Here is a 17,501-nt window from a genome sequence, read left to right on the forward strand (position 1 = left end):
ACGTGATTTAGGACCTAGCCATTTGAACGCAAAAATAGGCCCGGTGAAGAAATGAAATGCGTTTGGATTGGCAAGGCTGTTAAACACAGTTTCTTTAAAGTATCTCCTGAATCTTAAACTTCGTGAGCCAAACTCATTACTTACTAGAATTTGGCCTATAAAAACAAAATTCTATACATAACTATTTTGAAAAATCTAGGAAATTAGAGATTCCATGTTTTATATTGGAATTTTATCATTAAGAAACATTACTTCTGTATATTATTTTAGCGGCTTCCGATGATTAGGTTTTAGCTTTCATCTTCAAACATTTAGAATTCTGCGTAACACTTTTCATTCACACCGATAAGCATAGTAATCAATAATTCACTAACTTTCTATATGATTTACAGAACATTTTCAATCATTTAACTACAGCAACAAATTACTTTATTTTCCAAGATACGGTAATACAAACGTATATATATTCTTACAAACAGGACATTCTTTATGCCAGCAAACGGTACGAACAGTCAAAGATCTACACTTTCACTTAATGTTTGACAGGATCCACATCTAGCAACGGCATCTCCAGTTTGTACACATGCTGACTTATCTTTATTCTCTATTTCTTATTTTCCATTCTGCTTTATGCAAATGCAGATCTTAGCCATTATTATATAAAATAACCAGTAGTTTATCAAGTAGAAGAACAAAGAAAACCAAACTTTACTTTATAATTTACTTAAAATACAATAACTTAACTTAACTCATTAAACTCGTTTATGAGTAATATCTTCAAATGACTCCCTTGTTAAAACTAATCAGGCAGTGTGTATATAATTAAATACGTCACTGTGATTCTTACTTTCACTTAGTATACGATGTGGACTGTTCGTTTGAATGTAATGAAGAACAAATATTTGATTTACGTTTTGAAACATTATGAATTCCCTGCCCAACAGGACAAGAAACTTTAACTATAAACTAAGAGCTGGACCGTTAAATATATGTGATCACGTGGTCAATGTTGAAGCTGAAAGACAGACATTACCAGTATAATTTAGGTCTAAAGATACTGAAACTATACATACGTCTTTTATTCCTGAATCGTTATATATATGTACTTTATTCACAGTCTTAATGGATTATTCATTTTCAGAATTAGCAATAACAATTAGCTAAAAGCCCAGTAATTTTTGTAGTGTAGTTTATGGAGAATCAGCAGCAGAAGTAATATAACGTTGTAGTAATAACTTATGCCTAAAACCTACAATAGGCCTACATATCATTTCATATTCGACATTGTTTTCTGTTTCGTTCCATTTTCCTAGTTTAAAATTATCCCTTGGAGAAAGCGCTTCTGAACTAAGTAGTCCTAGAAGCGTGTTGAAAGGTGAGCATTATAAGCTCAGTGACATTGTTCTGTTTTAACTTTGAAATTACTAGTCAAAAGTTCAATGTTATAAGTCTTTAATAACAAACACAAAGTGTAATTTGTCTTTTTGTATAATCTTATGAGAATTGTAATTGAAATTTGTTTAAAATGTATTTAAAATGCATTGATGTCGTTCGGATGCATTGCGAACATGGTTTAATGTATTGCATTGCGTTGGTTCCCTATTGTACACATACAACGAATCTTGAAAATGTTCTACCCATGTATTACGAACAATTCTGTACATAAACTTAGGACTAGGTCATAATGGGAAACTCACCAATTTGAAAATTGCAAAAGTTTATTTTAATCATATAAATATTTGCTAAGACAGGATGACTGATGGTAAAAGCAGAAGAATGCATCACTGATAGTTGCAGACTCTTATTATGATCAATGAACATGCTCAATTCATCTATAGGCGACATAAGAAGAAAGGTGATTGTCTTTTGCAGTACGGTCCAACTGCAGCCGAAGGGACATTGGTCTCGAGGCAAGTTAAACACCCACAAGTAGCACGTACTGCTAGTACATACATGTATCCTTAATGAATTAATACTAGATGTGTTGATAGCCAAATAAGTCAAAGTTTTAAATTTAATCGTATCCTATACAGATTCAACTATACTATACATTAAAGGGGTATACACAGTACTACAGTATACAGTACAATTTTGCTTTGTTATTATTATTATTATTATTATTATTATTACTAATTGAAGCGTAGTAAACATGCAGTTTTTCCAAACATATGTTTGAAAGACATGTTTATTATTAAAATGAAATGGAAATTTAAGTCAGCATTTGAATTCGTAATCGATAAAATATCATTTCAAAATATTGGCCTTTGTCATCGCCGGAAAGTCTACATTAATAAAAAAAAAACAAATGTTTAAAACTGTTTTCGTGGTTTGAGATTACGTTTAAGTAATTTCTAAAGTATCTTTTTCCATTGAACTTCGTGAACTCTGTAAGTAAACATTTAAAATAACAACAATCGATCTAATGCAAAATTTTGCCAAACAAATCAGATGATATTCTATGCTCAAGAATCATATAAATGATGCTATTAACAAACGCATCCTTAGTTTGTTTACGATGAATAGGTCTACTCTATGCTAAACCGTACGTTAACACTGAGGGCGTACAGACGGAATTTTACTAAAGCAAATATGTTTACGATGACAGTTGTGGTATTTTCATCAATTAAAAATCATTTTAGGATGAGTTTTGTTTCGAATTTGAGCAGCAAGTCATCATTGTTATTTATTTATGCCTACTAAACGCGTGATGTAATAACATTTAAATTCAACATGCCACCAAGAAATGAAAAATCCTGATGTAAAAATCAAAAGAAATTAACCATCTATACAATTACGTCGATTCGATTCGATATATTCAAAAATAGGTTTGCTTAACAATTAATAGGAGGTACACTTTTTGTACATTCAGTCTTCTATTGTTACTAACGTAGGACTCAATTTGAATACATTGAACACAGCTTTTGTTTTTGTTTTCAAACGACGCCCTCTATAATACTTTTTATTTGGGATTATAGGATAATGATAAAATGTACTCTTTAATTTTCTCATGATAGAGGGCGATATAGTATAACAGTATGGACCACGTACGCCAAGCAATAAAATAGATAATGTGGTGATAGAAGGCGCTAGAGTACAATAATAGTAATAGGTGGTATTACTGTACTTCAAATTATCTTACAGAATTTATTCATGATTGTATGGAAGAATGATCTGTAGGTTATTGTATTAGACTTATTTTTAACAATACAGATACATATTTTGACATTTCAAGGTTAATTATGTAAGTTCGCATTTATATTAATTGGTCATTTATACTTTTGGTTTTAATGACACTATCGATTAAAAGATATTTAAATAATATTATCAGCTTACATATTATATTTATTACAACAATTATTACTACTACGTAATCGTTTTGTAAAGAGAAAGAGGAATATATACCAAACAAGGCTAGCGCCCCCTATACCTGTTAATCCTTCATACGAGTGATTAAACATACGGACATGAGAACAGTCTCGTATTGACCAGCTTGGTTCTTCCAGTAGTGATAGTAAAACATGTTCTGGTACTTGTGTACAATTGAGCTTGCGTTAACATTTAACATATAATGGATCAAGTTTATGCGGTAATTACTTTTTCTTCAACTTTTACTTAGGAATCTTCATAAGGAATTACAAACAGACAAGGTAAGTTAGTGTGATTATTATCTGCCAAAGAAAAGATCATTAAGGGCGAGTATACAAAAAGAACCCCGTATTGAGCACATTTGGCATTATAAATATGTTATTATTGTATTACTAATGGGCCAGTGTTGTAATTGATTGCCCATACATATACATTGAAAGAGTTAATAATTACGAAATCTAATTCTGGCGTATAAGAATTATGAGAGGAAGCTTATTAAACTATAGATACTTACTCAGTCATACAAACTTTCATATAGCAATGTTCAACGAGTGAATACTTTGCCATGCTTACACGTTGTTTCCTAAAAAAAGAAAAATAATGAAAATATAAAATTTGTATACATTACCTATTCCTAATGAAGGAATAATGTTTTTTCTTTCTGGAAGGCCTAGTTTTTTGATTAACCATTTTTGTTTTGCCTGCAATTGAGATAGATCCATCTACGGTTAGTAATATCATTGTTGCTGGATTTATAATCCACCGCCACCTGTTAGTTCAATATGCACCGACAATACATCCGTAATAAATATGACCATGGTCAGTACATTATATTTGACATTTACACTAATAAAATACGTTTTAATTCTTGTTGGGAAAATAATAGACGTGATAATATAATGCATTTTAATTGCGTGATGTCCTGCCTTGAGTACGACACTGTCTGTATAAAATGTCTTTTGTAACCTTCGATGTGCCATAATTACTGCGGTAACTTTCATTTTCTAAACATTAAATAACAAAAATAGATTACTTTAATTAATTAATAGAAATTATCGATCAATTTAATTACTCTATTTCCAATTAGGCATACTTGTTTTTACCGCGCCATTTCTTTTGATTCCGAAATATGCATGCTGTGTATTTGTTTTAGAATACCAATAACTAGCAAAAGACATTTTTTTTTCTTTTGTAATGTAAATGATTTTTATTGACATTAAGATGATCTGTTAAAACTAACAAATTGTTCACAAGTTAAGTTGCAATAAGGATGATTGAATGCTAAAACAAACTATACAAACATTTAAAAATCAAATTTGAGGAGACTGGCCTTTTAGAATAAGTAATTAGGTTTAAAAAAACAAAACAAAATTAAATGAGAATCAATCTATTCGGTGATCTGGTGAAATAAAGATAATAAAAACAATAGCCTATATTTAGTGTCTGTTTTTGAAAACACAATCTAGCGATGGAAAAAGGGAATACATTAATTGAAGTATATAATTGCACTTGATCATCAATGATTTTATTAATTACTCTCGACATAGATAGGTCAACGGAATCCTGCTGTTATTGGTAAAGTCCCTCGATTTATTTGATCATTAGCTCCACAAGCTTTATATATACAGTGAAATGGTTTAAATGAAATCAATAATGTCGATTGTTTTAAATCTACTAAGAATGGATGAGAATAACCACGTTAACTGAAGCTATAAAATATGTCACTATCCTCCTACTAGTATATAAAACATACAGGTCAACCAAAAAAAAAAGAATACATCATCATAATGTTAGTTTCCGGTAACTTAGCTAAACTTAGCTTAGTTAACTTAGCTCAGTTTAACTTAACTTAACTTAGTCTCAACATCGTGACGCTCATAGATGTGGGTACTATTGGAAATACCGTATTGTTAGTCTAGATACAAAGGCGGTTCCTTATCTGTAGCATTTAGTGGCACAAGTTGATCTGGACAAGTTAACCATACTTTGGTATCATGTGAACGTACTGGAGAAAGCTGCTAATGATAGCTGACTAAATACCGTATTGATCTGCTTGACACTTTATTGGCATGTACTACACATTCTGAGATGTTGAGTATAAAATATCGATAAAAACTGTATTGGCAATAAACGTGACGTGATATGAAGTAGCTACAGTTGACAGTTACAGAAACGTTGTCGACAGATTAGCAATTGGAAATGACAATGTGTACGTAAAAGAGGCTTCACGAAGTACACTGTAACTAATGCACATGCGGGAGTATCACACATGTTACAGTGACTATGAAACTGAACTGACGTCAGCAAATGAAGGGCATTTTTAACGGATAAAATCTAATTAATTACGGGCGTTAACGGCGGTAGCATGATGTTAGCGTGCGCTGTGGAGGAGACGTTTTTAAAGCTTAAGAGGTTAAGCAATCAATATATAAATTAGTAAATATGACGATTATTAATTAATTTATGTTATTATTAATTTAACATTTTTAAAAATTAGGCTCAGGAATATTTTTGTTTAACTTACAGAAACGGTGAAACAGATATGTAGTGTAATCACAAATTCAGATGTAAAAAGCAAAAAAAAAAAAAAAAGAAATATATATTTATGATGTATTGTGTGATCACTGATGATGACATGAAAATATACGATGGTTGAAATTATTTTGACAATAATGGTGTCGATTGCGTTCCGATGAGACAGAATGAATGATGATGCGTTAGATAGAGTTACAAAACCTAATATTAAATTGCATAAAATAAAAATGACAAGTTTTCATTATCAAGATGGATTTTCTTAGTCTCATTTCACAGAAATATAGAAAAAATGTAACAGAATTTTACTCAAAGGTATATGCTATGCTTTCATGTATCTTCTATACCGTATGGTTGTACACTTTTGTTTTGTGTTTGAGATATACGTGAAGCGATCAAGAGAAGAGAAATACATTTTATTACTATCGTTCCATTTTATATTTTTGGAAATGTACTTTTCTATTGTATTGTTCTATATCTACGTTGACCGATCGAGATACATTCACGATGACTTTTTGTATGATCCAAATATTAGGAACACGTAAGATGTGGAAAATAATACGGACAGTAACAATTCAATTAGGTTATGCGCAAGGCCGCAAAATACTTTGATTTGTACAATCGCAAAATTTAAAGCCGTAAAGATAAAATGCTTTACAGATTCTTAGTAATTCCACATGGCAATTATATGACGTGTTGATGTCTTCCGTAAAAAACGTATTACCTCATTCACTTTTACCACTGTTTCGGCTACTTGACAGAGAAATAATCAACGTATTGCTTGGGGAAATAAATATATCAAATAATTAAATCGATCCAAAGGCAAATTAGCGTACAGATAACCACGTTTCTGTAAAAATATAAATCATTTAATTTTAGATTATATATTATTATCAGATAATTTTAGCCACACCTTATTCAATGTGTTAGATAGTATTTCAAACCGTCCAGAACCGATAATCAGAAAATTTTCGATTGTTCCATAATAGGGCAAATTTTCCCAATTTGTTTAGTTGCGTGCAACGCGACTTCACAGCTCACTATGTCGGTCGGTTGGTCGAAGCAGTTTTTCCCAATTTGTTAACGTTGTTTATATCATTATCTCTCTCTCTCTAAATATCATTTTTTTATTCCAATCGTAACGCAGTACTTAACAATAGCTAACATTAAATAAGTCGATGGAGCGTTTGTTTTACGATGTGCTCGGGGACATTACGTTTAATCGGACTGATTTATTGAATTAAATTATTTTTGGCATATTATTTTGATGGTAATTTATTTCAGTTGCGGCTTGTCTACATTACTTTTAACGATAGGCTTTTAGAAGCAAAAGCGGTACATCATCGCCTGATTTCTTTTAGTATTACAGCTTCTGCTTGAATAAAAAAAAAAGTCAGTATTTTTTTCTAAAATGTTGATCTAATTAAATATAAATAATTAACCGTATTCTTTACTGATGATATCTATATAATTATGCATATTATAGTACATTACATAAGTATTGTTTATATATGCCTCTAATTGTTTATACTATATCCATCTCCACGCACTGTTTCCATCTTAGTATTAATAATATATTTTATACGTTTACAGCTTTTTGACCAATTACAAACGTTATCTCGGCGTCGAACATTCTGAACTGCTTTACGTGTTGATTAGGTGGTCAGATTTCACACTTTTTAATGAAACACGACTTAGCGTATTATTATTATTATTAGTATAAAGATGGTTCATTCTTAAATATTTTCTCTTAAATTGACTTCAGATTTATTACACTTGACATGCAGTTATTACCTCATGGAAGGTAATACAAGTAGAACTAGTGCAAAATATACAATAATTATTATCTCAATTCGATTTTAACTAACACCTCATGCAAATGTCAATAAACTGTTATTGTACTTCTTGTTGTTTCAATTATTTTAAATATATTATAGTAAAACATTATTTTAGGTCAAATCAGCAAAGACTAACGTTCGATGTATTAATACTATATAGAGAGTATTTTGTTCGTCATAAAATGTGTGCTTTTTTGTACGCAACCAATACCGAACCGGTAATCATTTCCTACTGGGAATTACTTAAACTCTATATGAAAACAGCGATGGGGCTGGCAACCACCCTGTGGTATCTTTCCTAATGTAACACATTTACTTAAAAGAAAAGAAATTATAAAATAAATTAGAAAACTGTTATTGTACACGTTGAAGATGTACTCTGGTTGTACGCTTTTACATGACTGTAAAAGTTAATGAAACATGTTAGTAGTGTTTTTGTAAGTAGTTAAGTGGTTTTTGATGAGTGTGCTGTAAGGGTGTTTAACGACAGATACCACAGTACATCATTGATTGATGCTATTCAGTACTACATTTGTCACAAGTAAATTCTGAAATGATAAATGTATGCCTGATGATTTTACTATAACACAATAAAATAGTATTTTGATTCAAGTAAGTGTATCAAGGAATAAAACTGATGTTTAGTTTATAAGAATAGTACAGTGGCCTCAAAAAGACAAATAGCTCCAAATGATATAAGAATCAACAGGGTGTCTTACAGTGAATACATCATGGTTGTATATTGCTATGATAATAAAACATATCTTATCATATCTAAATTTGCAAAATATCATATTAAATGATTCACCGTTTTTCATTTCAAATAATAGATAATACAAAAATTACCTAGGTGTTTAGAGATCTACATTGGAACATACGATTGCTATTACTGTTGCTAGAAAAACACAGTGAATGTATCAGGCTAGACAGCAGTAAAACTGCGGATTATCGAAATGAATAGTAAGTTGAACTGAACATTAATGTGCATCATTAATATATCATTATGTCAAATAAAAGTTCTATTGAGTTCACTGTATTGGAATGAAATTCATACTGTATATCGTATACAGCATTCACTACAATCATTAATGTATGTTTCTCCAAAACAAACTTCCAAAGCATTATTTATTGAGTCTGTAAATCGTTTGCTTTTATTATTAGTAAATAATATACATTTGACACATATATTGTTTCTGGTGATAGAAAATGAGAACATTGCTAGACGTGGTCATATAACCATAATGTATTGGATATTTGTTGGCTACTACTGATGCATCTATTCATTGAGTCTCTAAATCATTTGTTTTTATTAGTAAATAATGTACATTTCACACATATATTGTTTCTGGTGATAGAAAATGGGAACATTGCTAGACGTGGTCATACCACCACCATAATGTATTGGATATGTCATGGCTACTACTGATGCCATAAAGATGCTGCTATTTTCGAAGCACTCCAGTTACATCCAAAGCTATCTAATGCATTCCGACTATTAATGTCTTTTGATGAATGTCAAGTTAAATATTTCTAGGATTTGTTTTTCAATTCATGTCCATTTGTCGTTCCTGGGATGCATTTCTACTTGGAATTATATCACCTCTATTACGCAGATTAATATCGGTATAAGTAGGAATATAAATAAATCCACTATAATGCACGAATCCACCGAAAACGAATATCAAATTTGAAATCAAACTCTGTGTATAATATATCTCAATAAATGTTAAACGGGAACACAATATCAATTTACTAAACTGTTTATGTCCAAATGTCCAGAAACATTTGAGTTCATAGCGATCAATCTTACGGTAAAAGTTCAAGATGAAGCAGTTTACGTTTAGGTCTAATCAATGCTAGTCTTGTCTAAGAATTGTTATTGTATTAATAAAATTGATATTGATACTATCGATTAAAAAGATTGGAATATCTTATTAAGTTTAATTCTAGGCCTATATAAAAAACCATATGTAGACATCATCAAAATTTCTTTATGTACAGTTATGTTATGTCTGCAAAGTGTCATTATATCAATGTCTTTCACATTTCATGTATCTAATTTTCTCCAGTATCATAGAAAAAATTCATAATACAAATTGAAACCATTCATCAAACCTTAATTATACAGGCACCACGTGTGATATACATACGATGCAGTATTACGGAATTTCCTATGATACTGGGTACTCGGCAAATGTGGAAATACAGTAATGAGAATCTGTTATATCTGTGTATATATTGGAATGTGTTATAGTGAAGTGAATCCACAGTATACTACTGTACATGATGGTCAATTTAGTAAAGGCCCGAAGAGAAACATAACTTAAATTTACACCTGTTAGAAATTCATAACAAAATTCATTTACAATCATGAGAGTTATGCTTTAATTAATGGAAAATAACAAATTACATTATCGTGACCTACGCTTATAGCAAACTAGGTCTAAGTATTATATATTACATTTCAATGATTCTATTATAATACGAAATTAGTGTAGGAAATTACTTTCTTTTTATTAGATTCTTCCTGATCTCATAACTTTATATTTACATATTCTTTTCATCGATTAAGCGGTTTGGTTTATGGCTTAAGCTTGGTTCCCACTAGTGACACAACGTAACGCAACCTACGCAACGTAAGAAAATGCTCTTCCAATCATTGCGTTTGCCCCCGCCTCGTGAAATCAAACCTACGATGTTTGCAGCAATATTGCATCTTCGGTTCCCACTTGTGATTACGCAGTACATCACTTTGCGTCGATACGTCGCTGCGTTGCGTTCTAGTGGGAACCGCGCTTACATTTCAGTTCGACTGTTGTTTTTAAAGTGGGATAGAGACCGAATTCATGAACACCAAAATTCAACAGATGTATTATATTGTTAACACTTCTGTAGCCTAGGTTAGGGAATGACCTAGTTGTTATGGCTTAATCGATATTTAACCAAGTTTCTAGTATTAGCCTATGGTGAACTTGAAATTGCTTATGCACGATTGTAAGAATTACAAGATGATGCCTATATTTGAACGTCTTTAATGCAACGTATTGCTATCGCATTTTAATCAGTAACCAATTGATTGATCAATATTTTAACAGCCAAATCAATGGCATCCAGCTCTTTAACGAGATTATGTGTGAAGTAGTATTGTTTAATTACTAAACAACGACCCTCAATTAGGTTTCACTCGCGATGGATCCTAATTCGATCGGTCAATTTGAGTTATAACCTGTGATATTACAATCATTAATATTACTTATAGATATACTTGGACCTGATAGTGCAGCTAGCGTTAAATGCGTTGTAAGCATCAATAACACATTTATGGAAAGGAATCTACCACTAAAACTAATTTTTTCATATTTTATTATTCCCAACAGGTTTTGAAAGATACAAATAATTACGTATTATATTAAAACAATATAGTACAATACAGTATTTACAACGTCCTAAATACTTGATTATATATATTATTGTGTTAAACGAACCCAATGGCGAACTATTGCTTTCCTAAAGTAAACATAATTTTTGGTTTCAAATTTAATCAACTCCTTCTAATCGTCTTATATGCGTATCTGAATACCACGGTGACGTGCGTACGCGGTGTCATCTTCGTACATTTGAAACCAGTCGTCCAATTGGATCAATAATATTAGCATCGCTATGTGATTCCAAAGTGCATGTCTATTCGATTGATGCGGACAAATTCAATATAATAACGACTTATATCAAATGCACTTGTTCAGCTTTCTACGTAAACTATTCACCGTGGACATTGATTTAACATATTGGATAAAGGTAGTGTCTTTAATTAGAGGCTAACATGCGTACTAGGAACAATACATAGGGTCGAACATTCATATTAATGCATGCACATTTAGTCGAACTGGATGTAAATAATACCGTTTGCGTGTGTGTTTATCTAATTGTTTGCTTTATTTGCTATTAGTATTATCTAATAATAACAATACAAACCTATACCAAGCTCAATTGTATGAGCTTGGTATAGGTATATATATAAACATATATTAATATTATCGATAGCAACAGTAGTACAATAGAATTATCATAATAGTAATAATATTATGATTGTTGTTAATATTGCAATTCGTAATTTCATTGTCGCTTGTCATAATGTTTAAAATGTTTGATAATATGAGTTAGAATTTAACTAACCTGCCTTTTCAGCACCTCACGTTGTATTGTTCGCCATTAATCGTGAGTACTTAAAGGAATGCATGACGTAATTTGCATATTGGTAGGCAGGTCTGATGAACAGACTTCGTCGAACTGTTAAAGTAAAACATTGGTACAGCCTTTAATTTATATGCTTAAACATATACACAAGAGAGAATTTGTGTACAATCTGTGTTTTACAGAATAAGAGTGCTATCTACACAACAAAACTCACTGTGTTTTCTTTTCCGTTTTTAAATGCACTTCTGTTTTGACAATGGTATGTTCCGGTCCTGATTCATTATTCACAAGAGATAGAGTTTCGAATAATGAAAAGAGCTAGACCACTACTCTATAGGTGAGATGGTTTAAATACATTTTTCGTTTTCTCTGAGTTTCAACATATTATATAATTAAGATGTTTAAATTCGACGGTTCAAGTGTTGTTTTGACTACAAAGTCGAGAACAGATTGAACTACGACTGCAAATCCTTTATTAAAAAAAACCTTGCTTAGCACTTAGCACGTTACTGAGAAAACGAAGCTTTTTAAATCTTAATTTGTCTCTTCTTATAATTAATTATTTTGTTTCAATGGAAACTTACTCACTTGTCCTTAAACACTGCATGTATTCTCTTCTATGTTTACTGCTACTAGCATTGGTCTAGGCCTATGACCTTTTATTGCAAGATTTAATATGAATGTTACATGTTTTAACACGCACAAAATGCTGTTATTGTTTGATTTTGTGATCAAACCAAATTTTATATTAAATAACGTGTTTCTGAAACTGATTGGAAATAACATATCCCAATAAATGAACCTTGCGGCAGTATTGACAGGCATTGCGCACTAGTTGCTAGTTCATTGAATAGGTAATCACCTCCGGGCAATTATTAGCGCCACCCGTTATATATATATTTGCTAATGGCAATGTACATGTGTCTTCACATATACATATCAAAAATCAATATTTGCTGCCAACTGGGCTTACTTATTCGTATTCCAATTACGTTGAGACTGTGTCATTCCTCTTATTTTACGTCTATGTTTTATGTGATTAATACATCGTACGTTCACATGGGATTTATAATAAATTGTTAATATCATAGTTAGCAACAATATGGGGTTAAAAGGTTATGTGTCTTTTTGTGCACTTGGTTCATCAACCACACAGGCGTTTGCGTGTTAAAGCTTGGTTTCTACGCAACGCAAGAACGTATACGCGCAACTAATTTGACCAATCACAATAAATGGATTATCTAAACTGTCCTCGCTTGCATCGTCTCTAGTGGGAATTGAGCTTAACTGTAAAAAGTAAAAACTCGAAAACACCAGTTACTTACACAATGTTTATTTTATTTTATTTATTTTATTTTATTTCAACCACATCCAACAGCGAAAATCGCCGATTACAGGATGCCTTAAAACTCTTTAGATATAAATATAGAATTAAAAGCACATTAAAATATAAAACATGAAACATACAAAATGGCAAACTTAAATCAATTTAAGAACTTTAGACTTAAAAGTGTCAAAAAAATATCGATATGTTGATAGCATTTACACTTTTTGTGACCATATTTGGTTCAAACTCTTGGTATAAACTTAACACAAGTCCACATAACAGACCATTGTTTGCACCTTACACAGACGTTTAAAGATGAGTATGTGAACACACACTTGACCCTTTTCAAATTGCTTCACGAGTGCAGTTTTAGAAGTTATACAATGTCACATGTGTGATGTGCTTTAATGCTGGATGTCCATGCTATTGTTTCAGTTGTAACAAGCATAATGATGAATGTAGTTTTAAGAAAATTGACAATGGATAGTTACTTTAAAATGGCACGTATTGCTTCTGGCTGTAGAGAAAATATTGACGCCTTTTTTAAATGCGTCCTTCTGATAAATCAGGCGCAATAAGTACATCATTTAGAACGGTAACTAGCTCATTAATCCAGTCATTGTGGACATTAATGATTTTCCAGAAGCCATTTTCTTCTAGAGTTCTAATTATCCAGTATTTTATTTTAGTATAAAACCGTAATAATTTATCACCACAGTATTTAAAGCAGGCTAAACTAATCAATCGGTGATATCATAGTTGGAATTATTATGCCACATTAACGTATTTCATATCATTGTCTTGAAATACATAGTTCGATTAACAATAATTGAGGAATAGGTTTAAACTCATCCATGAATTTAAAATTAACTATTATTCATTAAATTTTGCCTTAAAAAAAGTGAATGTCAGTATGGCGCGCTGACGGCGAGAATGTGTTAGTAGATTGCAACATTTCGTCACCATTTAAAAACGTGTCATACGACACAGTTGCCAACACTACTCTAGGCTGGCTTATTGGTGTTATTAATTTGTCAAAATACAAATCTATAGTCGGGGAAATGCTGATAAGATGTCTCGATTAATTATATTACGACTGATCTGGACAGAGGCGATCTCAATTAACAATATACTCACTCATTCATTCATTCATTCACTCTTCCACCGCCACTGCTCTACTCCCCACTCCCCCATTCATTCATTCGTTCGTTCGTTCATTCATTCATTCATTCGTTCGTTCGTTCGTTCGTTCGTTCGTTCGTTCATTCGTTCGTTCATTCGTTCATTCATTCATCGTCACTCCTCCACTCCCCCACTATTCTTTATTCATAACAGATAAATATTTCTAAAGACCACTATATACTAAATCTATTTTTTGTATTGATAATGTACACAAAACAGCAAATGAACTCCTCAGGGCCTTTTGCTACAAAGCTTTATAAGCTACACTAATTACAGCAACATGTAAGATGTGCCTAGATTGCCAGTTTAATCTTAGATAAGTCAGCTGATGAATGAAGGCAAAGGTATACATTGATATCGAGTAACTGAAATGAATATCAAAATGATTTCCTTGCCAAGATCAACTTGATGGGTAATTAGTTCTTTCATTCATTCCACAAACCGATAACAATATTTCTTACTTCAAGACATTGACACTAGTAAACACAAATCTGTAATGTCATGGTCCACGGCACAGGTTGTAGTTTCTACAGCAATAATACATTTTATTACCACAATTTTGACGAGATTCGTTTCAGCTCATGCATTATATTCCGGATTTACGATTTCGTTATCTTGTAATGCAAAATGCCAAATTTCACTGTTAATGTTTACGATGGGTGTCTTAGTCATTTTTTATTGAAATAAAAGAAAGCTATATTAACCAAACACTATGGTGAGATTGTTATTGCAATGCATGAACCTAGACCTACCAGGAAAATGTGTCTCTTTAAAAATAATACTTAACATAGGTTTATGTACATGGTGGTTATGTCAAATTTGTTTAGACCTACTAAATTCTATTTAGTTTAAATTACTGTTTGAATAACACGCGGTAGCCAGGTAAGCGTATGTGAGGACTTACTTCCTAAACAATGATATAATCCGGGGTTCAATACTTTGATGGTAAATAAGAGTACACGTGCTGCATGCTGAGGTTAGTTAATTGTTTTGATGATTGCTTGTAATTTTGAACACAGTGATGATAATTATATCTTTTATAGTTTTTCTATTGTCGACATTCGGGCTATTATATTGGTGGGTTTGCATGACTGAATAACTGCAAATGTGTACATTGCTTAAGATACATTCGTAGTATATTCATAGTCTGTTCCTGATCGTGATGGTCAATATCACACGGCAACACCAGTAACTTGATTAGTAGGCCTATGTCGTATTTCTATTGGATCGCTGAGGATGATTGTGTTTTAATTATGTGGGGTTAAAGTGGTTGTATTGTTTAATGTATACTGTCAGCTTTTATTATCCAGTCTGCTTTCTTAATTTTCATATTCCTTCAATTCTATTTTCAACATCAGAGACACTTGAAAGCTATTTCTTTAGTCTATACTTGACCTATGATTTCTTTTAGAAGAAAAAATCTATCTAAAGGCCGTCATCATAGCAACAATATAACATCATTATTAATTTCTATACCATATTACGCTTCTCATTAATTTAAATTACCTTTTTCCAATGTTTTATATCTCATTGGTCTATCAGGAGTTTGTTTATGCTTGAACAACTAGGACAAGCATATCATCCATTTCCCTAAATTACCGATTAGTCTTACAAAGAGAATGAATGGCGAGTGTATATCCAGGTGTTTCTGACCACCGAAGAAATAAACAACTGCAGGTGCCGTACTATATAATTTATATGTATATTTTATATGCAAATGACAATAAATTGAAGTATTTTTTTACTGATGAATGAATGAATGTGCGTCATATGAATTGGCGTTTCTTATTATTACGCAGTTTTCATTTTCGTAACATTGTTGGTACTACGCATGTGCGTTATGTGAGGTGACGTTTCTTATATACGCAGATAACATTTTCGACTGAAACTAATCCGGTATGTTTAGTTACATTTATTTTTTCCATTGATTATATCAATCACATAATTATTACAAGCTCTAATTAAATTGTAACATCGATTATTTATGCACTTTGATTTTTTTCTAAACTATATTTTCTTAAATGATTAATACAAACATTGCAATTGTATATTTATTGACAACCCTCTTATTATCGTCTTTTTGTTACAATTAAGTTGAGTGTATTGGTCCAAGCGATTTCTTCTTCTAATTTATATTTTATTTTGGTCGTTGTTTGAAGCTGTTCGCATCTCTCTCTCTTATTAATCTACTTCAAACAATTCATTTAATACGTTGCTACGTAACGAATGTTCAATCCACCGTCATTCTACGAGCTCATCTGAACAAGCTAAAAACTAGGCCTGAGGTAAAGTCATTTTATATTATAAAATGACCCATTTTATAAATTTAAACCCATGCAATGATAACAAAAACAGTATTGGTACTAAGAGCAGATTTCACGACTCAATTGCTACTTTAATGTGTAAACTATCCATGGCGTGACCAAACATGTAAGAAATACACGAAACATACATAAGACAGAGAGGACTCCATTTTACTTTAAAAAAAGAAGAAAATAACTTTTTTGCGCACTTAAGTACAATAGAATTGACATTTAAATGCCATACCATTTGAGACACGTTTTGCAGGCAGGCGAATACATGTCTCGCCTCAATTGGAATACATTTTCATTTGTTAATATTTTAATACATTCTTATGCCAATTGCTATTTGTCTGTTTTCCCCGCGTACAGTATATTCCAAGTCACAATCCGTAAACAACATTATCATCATTAAGTTTATTGATTGGATTTTTATTCCAATTCCAATTCATCCGTGGTGCAATTGATTGTGTGCGAAGCATATCAATTGACATTAGGTAACCCTCCACAGAATTTACAAGCATATATACACAAATGTCATCCTTAATAATATTAAGAGGATTGACACTTTTGTATGCAAACATACCTAAAAGTATGTTTTAAAGTATGTTTACATCACATCTATACGCCATCTAGTGCGCAATATGATATTTAGTATCATTCATTCATTCATTTTCTTTATTTCGGATAGTACATCCATATATACAAATCATACAAAAAACAAAAAGAGAAACAATTTCACCAGGAAATTAACAATATAAG

At 31.6% G+C, this 17,501-nt stretch overlaps 2 protein-coding genes across 3 annotated transcripts in view; one reads left to right on the forward strand and one right to left on the reverse strand.

Moving 5' to 3' along the window:
* The window catches only part of LOC144843724 (glycine receptor subunit alpha-2-like), a 39,937-nt gene extending 27,732 nt beyond the window's left edge, over positions 1–12,205 (reverse strand). The window contains exons 1-3 of the mRNA XM_078700634.1: positions 12,145–12,205; positions 11,910–12,023; positions 3,881–3,949 (exon numbers count right to left, since the gene is read on the reverse strand). Of these exons, the coding sequence (XP_078556760.1) occupies positions 3,881–3,933 (53 nt within the window). The 5' untranslated portion in view covers positions 3,934–3,949; positions 11,910–12,023; positions 12,145–12,205. The remainder of the gene's footprint in view (positions 1–3,880; positions 3,950–11,909; positions 12,024–12,144) is intronic.
* LOC144843714 (gamma-aminobutyric acid type B receptor subunit 2-like) overlaps positions 11,393–17,501 on the forward strand; it is a 31,055-nt gene continuing 24,946 nt past the window's right edge. Inside the window, exon 1 of one of the 2 annotated variants that reach the window (XM_078700611.1) lies at positions 11,393–11,531. The gene's annotated coding sequence lies outside the window, so the exon portion shown is untranslated. Of the gene's footprint in view, positions 11,532–12,135; positions 12,268–17,501 lie in introns of those variants that run through there. The other variant, XM_078700610.1, reaches the window with a different exon arrangement.

The sequence above is a fragment of the Antedon bifida genome, chromosome 5 (assembly GCF_963402885.1).
Source record: "Antedon bifida chromosome 5, ecAntBifi1.1, whole genome shotgun sequence".
Taxonomy (NCBI): Eukaryota; Metazoa; Echinodermata; class Crinoidea; order Comatulida; family Antedonidae; genus Antedon; species Antedon bifida.